General features: G+C 41.8%; 1 protein-coding gene across 3 annotated transcripts in view; it reads right to left on the minus strand.

Annotated features, from left to right (window-relative positions):
- DNMBP (dynamin binding protein) overlaps positions 1 to 15,734 on the minus strand; it is a 112,033-nt gene that overhangs the window by 20,776 nt on the left and 75,523 nt on the right. For 2 of the 3 annotated variants that reach the window (XM_019459117.2, XM_019459118.2), the window contains 2 exons: positions 2,999 to 3,192; positions 2,059 to 2,158 (listed from right to left, as the gene is read on the minus strand). In XM_019459117.2, coding sequence (XP_019314662.2) covers positions 2,059 to 2,158; positions 2,999 to 3,192 — 294 coding nt within the window. Of the gene's footprint in view, positions 1 to 2,058; positions 2,159 to 2,998; positions 3,193 to 9,516; positions 9,724 to 15,734 lie in introns of those variants that run through there. The other variant, XM_019459120.2, reaches the window with a different exon arrangement.

Raw genomic sequence — 15,734 nt, forward strand, 5'->3', positions numbered from 1 at the left:
CTGGTAACTATTTCTACCAGCTGCTCTGGGCAGAAAGCCTTCTGTGGAACCCTATCACTTTCTCTACAGTGTCACCTCGGTTCCCTCTATGTGCTGTCCCATGGAACTGTCCATTCATGGACAGGTGAGTTTTCATTTATATTAAATCTGTGTCTTTAATTACTGCTCCTTTCTGCGAAAGAAATTCGACTTTCTCATAAACCTCCCACTCATGCCACCCTCTTCCGGGCAGTCTCCCTTCCGTCTATTTCTACAGTTCAGAAGGCACAGCAGCAGAATGGCTGGCTGCCTTCCTGACCTTCAGGGCCACTTTGGAAGCCCTGAGCCACCCAAGTCTCTATTTCCAATATCTGCCTGTCTTCTTCTCTTCCGTCATTCCTTTATGCCCCTGTCCCTATGACATTCCTAGAACCTTCACTCTCACACTACTGCGGATGCACACTTCTCCATTCAGTGCTTCTCAACCTCCCTGATAGGCACTATTCTACATCAATTACCAACTAGCAAAGCTACACCCTAATTTCCAGGGTCCTTCAAACTGTGTCACAACCCATAAATGGGTCATGCAATCCACTTTGTGGGTCATGATCAGCACTTTGAAGAAATAAAGTGGAATAAAAAGAAAATATCAAGAAACACTGGACATATAGTCAAAGCACAGACATAACACACACACACACACACACACATGAATCCTGGGTCATTATGCAGAAGATTTCTTTCTGTGGGACATGCTTAAAATGAACATTAATATTGTCGCACTCATCAGCTAAAAGCCCTCAGTCACTTTCCCTTTCCTTCTGGAGGGCAAAGCCCTGATTCTGTTCCTATGTCCATTTCTCTCCCAGGTGAGTCAGGTAAACACTGCCTTGTCTAAGCCAACATTATGATCCCATTCTCCTTTCCAGTATCAGTTTAGTCATATGTGTGTGACCCAGCTCTGGTGAATGAGAAATAAAAAGAAATCTGACAGGTGAGCCCTGGGAAAGTCTGGCTCACTCTCAAATAACAGAGGGCTATTTTCCTTCCGCTAGATGTTGTCACGTGTGTAGTGGGATGGCTAGAAATGTGGTGGCATCTTGTGACTATGATGCCAGGAAAACAGCAAAATGATAGGATGTTCCTTCCCATGTGGTACCAGAGCCGGTCTATACGAGCAACAGAATACGGCAGAAATGACGGTATGTCATATCCAGGATCAGGTTAGAGAAGACATTGTGAAGCTCCCATCTTGAGCTTTCTCTGCCTCTTGGGTCACTCACTGGGGAAATCCAGCTGCCATGTCATGATGACAGCCCACAGAGAGGCTCACAGGGTAAGGAACTAGGGCCTGAAGGGATGAGTGAGCTGCCTTGCAAGTGGATCTTTGAGCCCCAGATGACAGCAGTCCGGGCCAACAACTTGACTCCAACCTCATGAGACCCTGAGCCGGAACTACCCTGCTAAGCCACTCTGGGATTTCCTCAGCCACAGGCTCTGTGAGATAATACACGTTTCTTATTTAAGGCTGCTAAGTTTTGGTATAATTTGTCACACAGCAATAGATAATACAGTTCCCTCGTTTATTAAAAGTAGATCGCTGTTTTTCAAACATTTTTTTGACAATGACCCACATGCATAAAAACATTTTAAATCATGACTCATGTACTTATATGTAGAATTGAAATAAGAAGTAAGTTTCAAAAACCTGTAGCTATGCTTATTATTTATAGTACACTCTGGTATTTTCTATTTTATTTTATTGAAAAAAGTATGCTGGGTGCAACTTACTGTATTGATCTCATGACCCACTAATGGTCTACAACCGTCAGTCTAGAAAACATCAGACCAGGTGACATCTAAAACATCTTCTATTGCTAACATCCTGTTTCACATCAAAGCAGGGGGCCAAATAACCTCTGAACTAAGTAACTGAAACTTCATTTTCCTAGCAAAGCTTTATTTTCCCATTTAGTACCAGCGAAACTACTTCACCCCCTACTTTCTATCCATGAAGTTTGAAAAAAAAAAAAGGGGGGGGGGGAAGGCTGCTTCTGAAGCAATGGCAGGAGCTCATACCTACAGCATCGCTGATTTCCAGGTCAGCCAATAACTGCTTTGAGACCTTAATCACCATCTGCATATTTCCAAAAAGTCCTTCAAAATCAATGTTTGGTATCTGAGAAAGGGAAACAAAACGTAAAAACGCATGGAAATGAAATTAATGACATATCATTCATAATAGGAACATCTCTTCAAGGATGGTACAAAATTGTTCAAGGTCATCTTCACTCAATGTCACAAAGTTCCCAGAATAAGAATGCGCCAACATTTAGTGTCACTTGTCCTTAAGCCAATTACTCTCTGCTTTACTCCCCTCCTCCACTACCTTAGTAAAATGACTACTACCAATTTGGTCCATAATTACGTTGGGATACAAATTTCCATCCAGTACCCAAAATCTGATGGCAGTGCCCACTTCCTATACTAGTTCTTAGGAGTGAATGCTCCAGAAGTACAAACTCAAGCAAAGCCCTGATGGCCAAGTAAGTAACAGTAAGGACAGTAAATCCCCAGGGTGCTGTTAACTGGTTTTTCCTATCTCCAGCATCTAGACAAGTACCTGGCACATACACCACAGTCAGGGTTTCCTGAATACACCCTGTACAGTCAGGTGCTGGAGGCTGTAACCCCTCATCCCCAGACCGTATTATATTATTATACAACCTTCCCAATAAAGTGACAACCCAGACTTCCTGGAAGTGTTTTCAGCAGGAAACGTCCTGGGAGCTACTGCAGTAAGTCTGGTAAGTTAACGGTGGACTTGAGAAGGGACAGGTGCTGAAAGGGTAGGTCGACAACACAGGTATGTTGGGACCCTTGAATTAAGGGCGGCAGCAGCAGCCACAGACTTTATTTGAAACCCAGTAACTCTTGTGGGGAAAGCGTCCATATCCTAATGCTCCAGGCTTGGAGAATCACATTCAAGGTAAAGCAAACTTGCTCCCACAGTTCCCACCTGTGCCTGCTGCAGAGGCACCATGATGTGCTCAATGCACATTTCCAGATCCCGAATGTAGTCTCTTTCCGTCTGCAGAAGTTCTTCTATCACCTTGGCTCTCTTCTCCAGCATCCTCTGCTCTGGGTTTTCGGTGTACACAGACCCAGGAGGGGCCACCGGTGATGAGGACTGGGAGGAGAGGAGCGTCATTTCTAGAACGGAAGACAGAACCGGTCAGCAGCTCTGGGTGTTGAAAGCAAGACTCTTCAACAGTTTAGGCTGAACAGAAAACATTCCTTGAGAACCAAAGTCTCACACCTGTCAACCATCAGGAGTTCCGGTCACACGTCCGTTCTAATCATGAACAGATGAAGGGCTGAGAACTTCTCTCATCTGGGTGATAACATTTCTAGAATTTGTCCTAGAAAGGAGTAGCTGGCCCATTTTAGGGCCAACCTAAACCTCTTGGGAAAGAGGTTGAGAGAGGTGCAGTTCTCATAAAGAATTGCTTTCACTTAATTAGGTATAAAACCCAATGCATGAGGTCAGCAGCAGAAATACCAATCTGGAAGTTAAAAACATTGATACAGCAAATTAAAAAGAATATTATGGGGAACATAACAATGCCAACTAAGGAGAAGACAAGAGTTAGATAGGAATTACCGAGAGACTGTAGGGCCTACCATGCTCCAGTCACTGTGATAGAGGATTAACATATACAATGAAATATACAAAAATATTTAGATTCTCCATATCAACACATTAATGAAGACTGGAGTACCCTGTTACATCAAATGCCCTAGAAAATACAAAGGTACTAGAAAGATGAAGTTCTTTTTAATGGTATCATGAATCAAAAGAACCCGTATAGAACCATACTTGATGATCTAAAAATTAAAACAACTATGTACCCTGTCATTAGCTTTTGCAATAACCTATTCGTTAGATACAGATGATGAGAGTTATTTATAAAGATGGGATGGCATTTGTTCATTTAAAATAAACATTAAATACGAAAATAAACAACTGAAAACAATTCCACCAACGAAGCAACCTGTGCTCAGTTTATTTCAAATTTCTTAACATCCACTTTAAAAAACCTATAAATTTGGTAAGTAAATATACTAGTCTGAGTGTGATCACAAGAATATATTTACCAGATCTGAGATGCAAAACACCTTAGTGCTTATACTACTTACAGAAAACTAGGCTTTCACATCAGATTTTAATCTCCAAAAAATCTTCCCCACTGCCCCTTCTCTAAGAATTTAGGAATTCCAATGTTTAAAAAAGAATGCACCCAGTTTCTAATTGTACTCGGTTTCCAAAAACAATTCTCCACTAAAAAAAACAACAACCCCCACTCCCAAAAAAAACAGAATTCTTTGGAGAAATGGATAACTGCAAGACTGAGGCAAAGGAAGTACAGATGAACCTGAAACATCTAATGGCAGAAAGTAAGAAAGTGCTCAATAAAATGATGGAGGCATTTCAAAAAGGCAAGGAGCCAGCTTGAAGTGGCTCCTATTGGCCAAATCTGGTACAATCTGAGTATCAAATAAGCACAGCAATGGACTGTCCATTAATACTAAAATAAGAATCCAAGAGTTCATATTGATAACATATAAGTACACAAATAAGTGGGGCAGAAGACCATGTTTTTTCTTATGGTATAATGTCAACTAATAAATACAGAAGAAATGATGGGAACTAGAAAATCATCATTTTGCAATATCAGAATAAAATTTGGTCCAGGCACAAATCATCAACGGAGACTTCTGGTGTTGGTGGTGAGTCTGATGATGATCAGGATATTTGCAAAGTTTTTAGTTAGTTATGACAAATCACTTATTAATTACAAAAATGAAAAATAGTGACTCTATATGGTGGAGAAAGGGAGAGTATAATAGCTGAGTAATCAAAATTCACATCACCAATAAGGGACAAAGAGACATCATGTTTCTTCGTTTGTCATATCTAGAAACAACACAGTATCTCTTACGTGGTATCCCAGTCAAAAATGCATATTCTGAGGGGTGTCTGGGCGGCTCAGTAGGTTAAGTGTCCAGGTTCTTGATTTTGGCTCAGGTCATAATCTCACAGTTCCTGAGATCAAGCCCTGCAATGGGCTCTGTGCTGACAGTGGGGAGCCTGCTTGGGATTCTCTCCTCTTTCTGCCCCTCCCTGTGTGCTGCTCTCTCTCAAAATAAATAAAAAACATTAAAAAAATCTGAAACAAATCTTGAGGAAAGATCAGACAAACCCAAACCGAGGATTTGCATTTTTCAAAATGTCATGTTTGAAAGACAAAGAGGGACACCTGGCTGGCTCAGTTGGTGGAGCATGCGACTCTTGATCTTGAGGTCATGAGTTCGAGCCCCACATTGGGGGTACAGTTTACCCCCCCCCCAAAAAAAAGAAAAGAAAAAGAAAGAAAAAGGAAGCCTGAGAGACAGTTCTCAATCAAAGATAACTGAGGAGGGGTGCCTGGATGGCTGAGTTGGTTAAGCATCCAAATTTGGCTCTAGTCATGATCTTGCAATTGAGCTCAGGTCATGATTTTGTGGCTCATGAGTTTGAGCCCTGCGTTGGGTTCTGTGCTGACAGCTCAGAGCCTGGAGCCTGTTTTGAATTCCGTGTTTCCCTCTCTCTCTGCCCCTCCCCTCCTCATGCTCTGTCTCTTTCAAAAAAAAATAAATAAACATTAAAACAAAATTAAAGGGGCGCCCAGGTGGCTGGGTCAGTTGAGTGTCCGACTTCGGCTCGGGTCAGGTCTCATGGTTCATGGGTTTGAGCCCCACATCGGGCTCTGTGCTGACACCTCAGAGCCTGGAGCCTACTTCAGATTCTGTATCCCCCTCTCTCTCTGCCCTTCCCCCACTCATGCTGTCTCTCTAACTCTCTCAAGAATAAACATTAAACAATTTTTTTTAATTAAAGAAAAAGATAACTGAGGAGATGACAAATAAATGCCATGTGTGATTCTGAACTGAATCCTGATCTGGAGAACAAATTGGTACAAAGGACATTACTAGGACAATAGATGGAAGTTGAAATCTAGACTGTAAATTAGATAAATTATCAAATCAGTGAAAAATTTCCTAAAATGGTAAATCTATGTAGGACATCCATGGTTCATACAAAATACACACTGAAGCTTATGAAAGGACATGATGTATGCAACCTATACTCAGAAAAGTGTGTGTGTGTGCGTGCGTGTGTGTGTGTGTGTGTAGAGAGAGAAAAAATGAATACAAAAACACAGCAAAATGTTAAACACTGGTGCATATGAATAAAGGATACACAGGAGGTTCTTTGCGCTACCGCAATAATCTGTAAAGTTTGTTTTTCAAAATAAAGTTTTAAAAAAAGACACAATAGAAAAATATTTTTCTTGACTTTTTTTGGTAGAATGAATGACAAAATTTCAAGCATAACTCTCATTTCACTTGAGTGCTAAATCATAATCCTAAATTAATTATATATTTTCAATAGCCTTGTTTTACACTTTTTATGCAATTTCAAGCAATAGAATCTCAGTCTCAGTTATGGTTTCATAAGTGGCAAGTTGAGAAGGGAAACTCGTTTTTAAAATTTGTTATCTTTAGCAAAGGAAAACAACCAACAAAACTAAAAGGTAACCAACGGAATGGGAAAAGATATTTGCAAATGACATATCGGACAAAGGGCTAGATTACAAAATCTATAAAGAGCTCACCAAACTCCACACCGAAAAACAAATAACCCAGTGAAGAAATGGGCAGAAAACATGAATAGACACTTCTCTAAAGAAGACATCCGGATGGCCAACAGGCACATGAAAAGATGCTCAACGTTGCTCCTCATCAGGGAAATACAAATCAAAACCACACTCAGATATCACCTCACGCCAGTCAGAGTGGCCAAAATGAACAAATCAAGAGACTGTAGATGCTGGAGAGGATGTGGAGAAACGGGAACCCTCTTGCACTGTTGGTGGGAATGCAAATTGGTGCGGCCACTCTGGAAAACAGTGTGGAGGTTCCTCAGAAAATTAAAAATAGACCTACCCTATGACCCAGCAATAGCACTGCTAGGAATTTACCCAAGGGATACAGGAGTATTGATGCATAGAGGCACTTGTACCCCAATGTTTATAGCAGCACTCTCAACAATAGCCAAATTATGGAAAGAGCCTAAATGTCCATCAACTGATGAATGGATATAGAAATTGTGGTTTATATACACAATGGAGTACTACGTGGCAATGAGAAAGAATGAAATATGGCCCTTTGTAGCAACATGGATGGAACTGGAGAGTGTGATGCTAAGTGAAATAAGCCATACAGAGAAAGACAGATACCATATGTTTTCACTCTTAGGTGGATCCTGAGAAACTTAACAGAAACCCATGGGGGAGAGGAAGAAAAGAAAAAAAAAAAAAAGAGGTTAGAGTGGAAGAGAGCCAAAGCATAAGAGACTCTTAAAAACTGAGAACAAACTGAGGGTTGAGGGGGGGGTGGGAGGGAGGGGAGGGTGGGTAATGGGTATTGAGGAGGGCACCTTTTGGGATGAGCACTAGGTGTTGTATGGAAACCAATTTGACAATAAATTTCATATATTGAAAAAAATAAATAAATAATAAAATAAAATAAAATTTGTTATCTTTGGGGCACCTGGCTGGCTCAATCGTTTAAGCATCCAATTCAGCTCAGGTCGTTATCTCGCAGTTCGTGGGTTCGAGCCCCTCATCAGGCTCTGTGTTGGCAGTGCAGAATCTCTTGGGATTCTCTCTCTCTCTCTCTCTCTCTCTCTCTCTCTCTCTCTTTCTCTCTCTCTCTCTGCTCCTACCCCACTTGCTTTCTCTCTCTCGCTCAAAATAAATAAATAAATTTTAAAAATAAAATAAAATAATTTATTATCTTTCTTATTTTAGTATTATTGACATACAACATTTATACTAGTTTCAGGCGTACAGCATAATGATATGTTATTTTTAGAAGAAACTCATTTTTAGTGTAGGGCTAAAAAGTTCTGAAAGGAAGAACATTTATTGAATCCCTATCGCATGCAATGAGCTTTACATATTTATGTCCCTGAACTCATTTAATATTCATGCCAAAACTCTGAAGTTGTATGATTACTCGATTTCATAGAAAATCTGGGTTTTGAGAAGCTGCCCCACTTGTCCCAGGTTATGTAGAGAGTAAATGGCAGCTGTGGAATTTGAATCTAAATACATCTCAGCCCAAATCCTATGCACTTAATCCTGTACCATTTTGCCTCCCTAGCCTGGAATCTCAACTAGAAAAGGTCAGGGGTTTGTTTATTTGCTTCAAATCTTGAAAATTCTCTGGAAACGATTCTATCTCGGGAATCAAAGTTCTCTTAATTATTATAGTTGAAAGCTTAGAATACCACCAAGTACTCATCAATCAAACGCCAGCAACCTACACTAAGAAACTCAGATTTTTATAAAAAGAGAAAAAAAGAAATGGTAACGATTCTTTTAACCTACCAGCATGCTTTTTTCTTTTTTGCAGGTGCATTTATAAACACTTGGCCCGCCTTTAAATAATAATAATAATAATAATAATAATAATAATAATAATAAAACAGGAACACTTTAGCATGATTTAAAACCCCTGTGGGATGTATCTGCAATTCTGACAAAATTATTCTATATGCTTCTGAAGATGTAGATGACCCTTCATGACCCCTCAAACTCTACACACATATGACTTCTCAAGATTAAGTCCAACTAGAAATATCTGACTTGAAAGGACTCCAAATGTAAAACTCTTTTATTATTCCAAATATGTCCTAAGGAAAAAGTCTGATCTAAAATTTTAGTATCTGGGACAACCAAGTGAGAGAAGGTGGCCTCGCCGCTCGCCGAGCTGCAGCGGAGACGGGCTGTGAACCCTGCACTTCCCTACTCTAGCTGGGTGACCCCGGCAAGTCCACTCTTGCCTCTGGGCCTCAATGTCCTCATCCGTAAAATGAAGGTAATAATGTCCACTTTGCCAAGCTGCTGAGGGAATAAACAAGGTAATAACTTGACACAAGTTAGTTTTTTTCCCAACTTGGGTCAGAAAGTGCTGTCCGCACCAGATTAAGGTAAAATGCACCACGTAGAAATGCTCTGTCCAGACTACAACATTTTGCTTTTCCGTAAGAACAATAAAAGCTGAGGAAGCCCAGTAGCAGCCTACACTGCAGGGTGTGGACCAGATCCCCCCCCCCGCCCCCCCCACTCCCCAGGATGGCCCTGGAGGTGTTTCGGAGCTGGAGCCTAGGCTGACTGCACAGATTTACTTTCTGGGATAAAACAATTTGTACTGGGTTGTTTTTTCCTTTTGTTCCCCTACCCAGTCCCCCCGCCACCCCCCCACCCCCCGCCCCAACAAAACCTTGATCCCACCTCCTCTCAAGATCTCCCCAGCCCTCAGGTTAGTGCGCGTCATCAGGCTCCTTACACGGTGTTGTGAGGAAGGGATCCAGTGAACCCGCAACTCCACAAACCAAAGCAACAGTAGCAGAGAAAAGCCACTCACTTCTTCCTTCCTCTGAAAGCTGGCTCCAGGTTGGGTGGCGAACATCTCAGAACTGCCCCAAGGTCCCAGGCTGCCCCGGCTGCCCCACCTGTTGCCCCGGGCCCGGCATCCCAGGAGGCACCTGCGGCCCCAAAAGGCTGCGGTGAGGACGTGTGTGTCCCAGGGTAACCGGCCGAGTATGGTCTTCCCAGGGCTCAGGAATGCTCCGCAACCCCCAAATCCTTTGAATAGGGTAGGCATTTCCCCCAGGCTTTCCCACATTTACATATGAATCGCCCGAGCCCCCTAGGCTATCGCGCCGGGAGGTTCTAAAGGATGGAGCTGGAATCCTCCAGAGGGACCGAGCTGCAGAAAGCGGCCCAGCTTTGCTCAGACCCCTTCCCCTCTCGTATTCCTTTCCTGTTCCTGACACCATCGCAATTTCACTTCAGGGGTTTTTGACCCAAGAATATTACCTCTCACTTTGCCTGCCCCTACTAAGCTTTGTTTGGGGGGATGCTCTTTTTAGGGAAGAATTCTGAAGGCCCATCCACCTCTCCCTTAAGAGGCCATGCTGTGAAGTGGGTGAACTTTGTCAATTTTGTCTGCCCTAGGACCTGGCTTTCTGCAGCATCCCCCTGCCCCCCCAGGCCAGCCCACCAGGCTGGGGCTTTGCCCAGAGACCTGGATCTCCTTCTTTGGGGACCTTACCCTACTGCTAACAGAATGCAGATCTCAGCTGGGCTGCTCCCAGCACAGCAAAAACCGCACAGAGTAGTTCACAGGGACCCGGAGCCCTGCTCACAGCTCACAAACACTGACACTTGGAAAGTAACTGGGAAGAAAAGAAAGTTGCAGAACAAAAGGTTATTTTTTGCAAGACAAAATAGAGAAAAGGGAAAAGAGAAAAAAGAAATCCTGCAAAAAATCACTACACATTTCCATAAATGGACATAATACAGAAGTCCAAAGGAAAAGGGATTGAAGGGGATCACGCCGCCCTCACACCTCAAGGAGGGAATTGGATTGAGGGTAGAAGGCTCAATGGGGACCTGAGCTGAATCAGCACTTAAAAAAATTTTTTTTTAATTTATTACTTTTTTTATTTTTTATTTTTTAAAATTTACACCCAAATTAGTTAGCATAGAGTGCAACAATGATTTCAGGAGTAGATTCCTTAATGTCCCTTACCCATTTAGCCCATCCCCCCTCCCACAACCCCTCCGGTAACCCTCTGTTTGTTCTCCGCATTTAAGAGTCTCTTCTGTTTTGTCCCCCTCCCTGTTTTTATATTAATTTTGTTTCCCTTCCCTTATGTTCATCTGTTTTATCCCTTAAAGTCCTCATATGAGTGAAGTCATATGATATTTGTCTTTCTCTGACTGACTAATTTCACTTAGCATAATACCCTCCAGTTCCATCCATGTAGTTGCAAATAAAAAAAAATTTTTTTTTAACATTTATTTACTTTTGAGAGAGAGACAGATCATGAACGGGGAGAGGCAGAGAGAAAGACAGACTCTGAAGCAGGCTCCAGGCTCTGAGCTGTCAGCACAGAGCTCCAGGACATGAGGACATGGGGCTCGAACTCGGTGCTTCAACTCACAAGCCCTGAGGTCATGACCTGAGCTGAAGTCGGATACTCAACCGACTAAGCCACCCAAGTGCCCCTGAATCAGTACTTTTTAATCTCACAAGAATCCATTAATGTATTGCCAGTAATTTAAAATAAACTGTCATACTAAGAAACGTCTCTATTGGTGAAATTTTGAGCAATCTCCGAGATGACAGCTTTGATAAAGAGCCCTTCCCACCGCGTCTAAAATCTCACCGTTCACTTGTGAGGCCCATCTGGTTGGGAGCCCACATTGTGGCTTCCCTCCACCATCTAGTGCAGCTCCTTTCAGCTTTATGTTCTAACAAATACTTCTATGGCACTTTCTGTGTGTGTAAGGTGCTGATCTAAGCACTTTATAAATACTGGCTTATTTAATCCTCATAACACCACAACCACACTGTGCCCATTATACTGAGCAGGAATGAAGACAAACTCAGTAACTGGCCCAGTAAGCTCAAGACTGGCTCCTGTCTGGGCCCCTGACCAATAGCTACTCTGCCTCCAGGCCAATCATGGGAGTTGTGACCTAAATTCTACCTGTGGGTTCTGGGGGCCCACCCGGTAGCTACTAACCAAACAGAGTGGCTCCAAAGCACAACTTAACCCCTGTAAAGCCACAGTTCACCCACTATTAAGTGAACAATTACATATTGAAGCATATCTGCATATGTTCCTGTGATTATATCTATAAAACCCCATTTCGTATCATGTAAATAATCCTTCAGACAGAATCAAATCTAGTACTGTAATACACAGTAAATGTCCCATGGTATTCTGGATAGTTTATGGCTGAACACATGTGAAACAAAGGAAAAGACTTATCTTATCCTGTCTTTTGACAGCTTTCTGACTTACATATCCATCATCTTTCTCAGGGAAGGGGAGAGCCCCCTTCACAAAACCTCAGCTCTTTCTTGTTAACCCTGAAAGACACAGTACCCAAAGGGATAGGGCAGCAGGTAGAAACTTTTAATGCTTTCTCTTCTTCTTAAAAAAAAAAGTCAAACCTTTTAACCCAGGAGTCTACTTTTAGGAATTTATTACATGTAAATCATTGGACAAATGCACAAGATGTACATATAGGGAAGTTCTTCAATGTGTGAAAAAAATTTACAAACAGTCTAACCAGAAACTGCCAAACTTTCTCCAAAAAGCGGCCTGGTTAAATAAAGTATGTCATATATCTGTATGACAGACTACTATTGTAGCCATTCAGTACACATTTATTTTTTTTTTAAGTTCTTTTTTATTTATTTTGAGAGAGAGCGTGAGTATGAGTGGGGGAGGGACAGAGAAAGAGAGAGAGAGAGAGAGAGAGAGAGAGAGAGAGAGAGAGAGAGAGAGAGAGAGAGAATCCCAAGTAGCTCCATGCTGTCAGTGCAGGGTCAGATGTGGGGCTTGAAGTCACGAACTGTGAGATTATGAGATCATGAGCTGAGCCGCAACCAAGAATTGGGCGCTTGACCGACTGAGCCACTAAGGTACCCCTGAGTACACATTTATATTTATTAACATGGAATATTGTCTATGAAAAAGCATGTTACAAAATAGTTAATGAAAGAACTGTAATTCTGTTAAAAAGGGAAAATACTTTCAGTGTGTATATTTGAAAATGCATAAGTCTTGATAGTGATGGAAATTCAGGTATCTTTCCCTTTCTTTGACTGTATTTCCTAGTATTTCTACAGTGAACATGTAATGTTGATATAACAAAGAATAATAAAGTGGGGGGGGGGGGACATCTGCTAGAAGATGAGAATAGTCTAATACCAGCAGCTCTCAATTACTCTGTTAATCCATTTCAAATTCTTTCCTCGCTTTTTAATAACCTGAGGTTTCTTTCCTGACCTGAAGAACGTGGGCAAGGAGACACTGCTGAAGCAACAATTTGCCAGTCTCCTAAGAAAAGCAAAACCACACTACATTTTGTAAATTTGCTCTTCTTCTCCCCAGGCCCAACCGGAGGAATCAGAAATCCTGGTTTTCCTGATCTCCACACGACTCAGGCCAGGCCACCCAGCCCCCACCAAGTCTTCACCTCCAGCACCTACAAAACTCTACTGGAAGAAGGTTTACTCAAAGTAAAACTTCAAGGGCTGTGGTCACTGGCTTTTCCTCAGGGCTCACAGCCACCCAACTTCAGAGAGGAATCATCACATTTAGGTCCTAAATCTCAACAGCAACTGAAAAAAAACGTTCCCTGTGGCTCGTACTCATTAACCACCCGCCTACTTTGGCAAGCAGCTTCCAGCACAATCCCTTCTGGGAAAGTTTCCACCTCAGGGGGAAGCTCAGCTCAAAATTTTTCATTTCTCCTTTCCTTTTCCAGGCCCTGTGGCCTTCAGAAGGGCAAAGGAGACAAGTGCCCAAAGTACAGGAGTCTGCAATTTCTTACACTGCCAGGATGGGAAGTTTAATTCTAGGACCAACTCAAACACCATTTTTGGACACTTACCAAATACACATAAATCCTAGAGGGGTGTGCTGTTGGTGTGACATTATTATTATTATTTAATCCTTAGGCAGCAGAAATGAAATTATCAAGAGGGCAAAGATAGTTTTCATAAAATAATTCACTAAAAATAATTTATCACTATTTAATAAGCAAGCTTTGATTATAGTCAACCAACAAAACTCTATACACAAAGCTTTATTTTCTAAGCACACACACATCTGATATTGTATTTACCAAGTCTCTTGAAGGAAGTTATTATTGCTCACATTTTACAAATGAGGAAACAGGGGCACAAACCAGTGAAATAGCTTGCCTGTGATCACAGGGCTGATAAAGCTACATATTCAAAACCAGCATCCCAGACCAGTGCTTTCCGTGAAGGGTCAAGGCCTGTTCTGGATTATGTCTTCTCTGTATGCACAGGGCCATTTCTGGCATTATATTTCCAATTTTAATAATGACACTACAGTGATGTTTCAAAATTTGCTCATGTCCGTGCCCCTCTGGCTATTTTTCTAACATACTCTATAAAACTAGACTTTCTTCAACTTCTGTGAGATGGTTTACTTTTAGTCCTTCCGTTTGCCCTCACAGTATTTTATGTATCTTTTATAACTGTGTAACTCCCCCACATCAATTCACCTGAATTATAATCTTGTTCAAGTTATAACTATAAAACTTATGAATATTTATTTGTTTAAGTTTATTTATTTATTTTGAGAGAGACAGAGTGCACACAAGTGGGGAGGGACAGAATCCCAAGCAGGCTGGCTCCATGCTGTCAGCACAGAACTCCATGTGAGGCTCGGACTTATGAACCATGAGATCATGACCTGAGCCAAAACCAAGAGTCTGCGCTTAACTGACTGAGCCACCCAGGGGCCCATCTATGAATATTTAATAGAGAGCTACCAGAGTGCTAGGCGATGGGGCAAACGTAGAGAAAGCTGAAATGCCCTCAAAAGCTTTCTGTAGTCTCATCAGGAAAGTCATTTCATCTGTCCCGTGTTCAAGAACAGCAAACAGAATAGGGCTAAACTAGATGTCTTTAAAGTTATTTCCATTTGACTTAATCTAGTTGAACAGGCAAAACATAAGTTCATGAAACAAAAGAATAGTAAAAAATTGAATCAACTTAAGCATTAAGGGTTTTGGTTATATTTATTTCAATGAACCCAATCTCTCAAAATAAAGATTATTTCCAAGTATGATCCAATATTTTGATGGTAAAATCTCATTAAACTTTGGATATCTGTCATTACATACTAGTATCTTATTTTCTAGTTGACACATGGAAAAATATAAAACCTCAATACAAGGAAAATATAAATCAGGTTTTCCCTAGGACCCCAATCATAAGTGCTATGTTGGTTTAAACAAGCTCTGGGCATCTCCTAGATCTCCCCTGGCTTCCATTTTGGGCCTGTTAATGATGCTACTTCTAGATCTTGAGAGGGCAGCAGGTGTAGTGAATATAGCCCTCAAACTACAAAAGCCCTGGTATCGAGCCCTGCCTCCCCTCCTACCTGTGTGATCTTAGACATGTTACATGACCTCTCTGGGCCATTGTTTCCATGTATATGTAACAAAGGGGCCTTGTTGGTCACTTCCAAGATCTAAAATCTTACATGACTTCCTACTCTGTTACTTAACTTACTCCTCTCAGTTTGGAGTAACCACATCAACTTCTTTTTTTTTTTTTTTTTTTTTAACGTCTATTTATTTTTGAGACAGAGAGAGATAGAGCATGAACGGGGAGGGTCAGAGAGAGAGGGAGACACAGACTCTAAAACAGTCTCCAGGCTCTGAGCTGTCAGCACAGAGCCCGACGCGGGGCTGGAACACACGAACTGCGAGATCGTGACCTGAGCTGAAGTCGGACGCTTAGATGACTGAGCCACCCAGGCACCCCAACCACATCAACTTCTAACTAGTCCCACAAGAAGTGCCACTTGTATGTGTCTTTGGACACATGTAGACAGTTGGCCACTTCTTTTAGTGAGCCCTGAGGACTAGGCATGTGCTGCGATCATTATGGAACCTAGAACAGTGTACTTCCAGTATTTGTTTCCTTCTTAATCCTTGAACATGACAAGCTCAGCTGGTCTCCCTGCCTTTCTGCTCACCTACTGTCCTTTAAGCCATACAAAGGCCTCTCTAGTCCCG

Source organism: Panthera pardus, unplaced genomic scaffold (genome assembly GCF_024362965.1).
Source record: "Panthera pardus isolate Hobbes unplaced genomic scaffold, ASM2436296v1 HiC_scaffold_22, whole genome shotgun sequence".
Taxonomy (NCBI): Eukaryota; Metazoa; Chordata; class Mammalia; order Carnivora; family Felidae; genus Panthera; species Panthera pardus.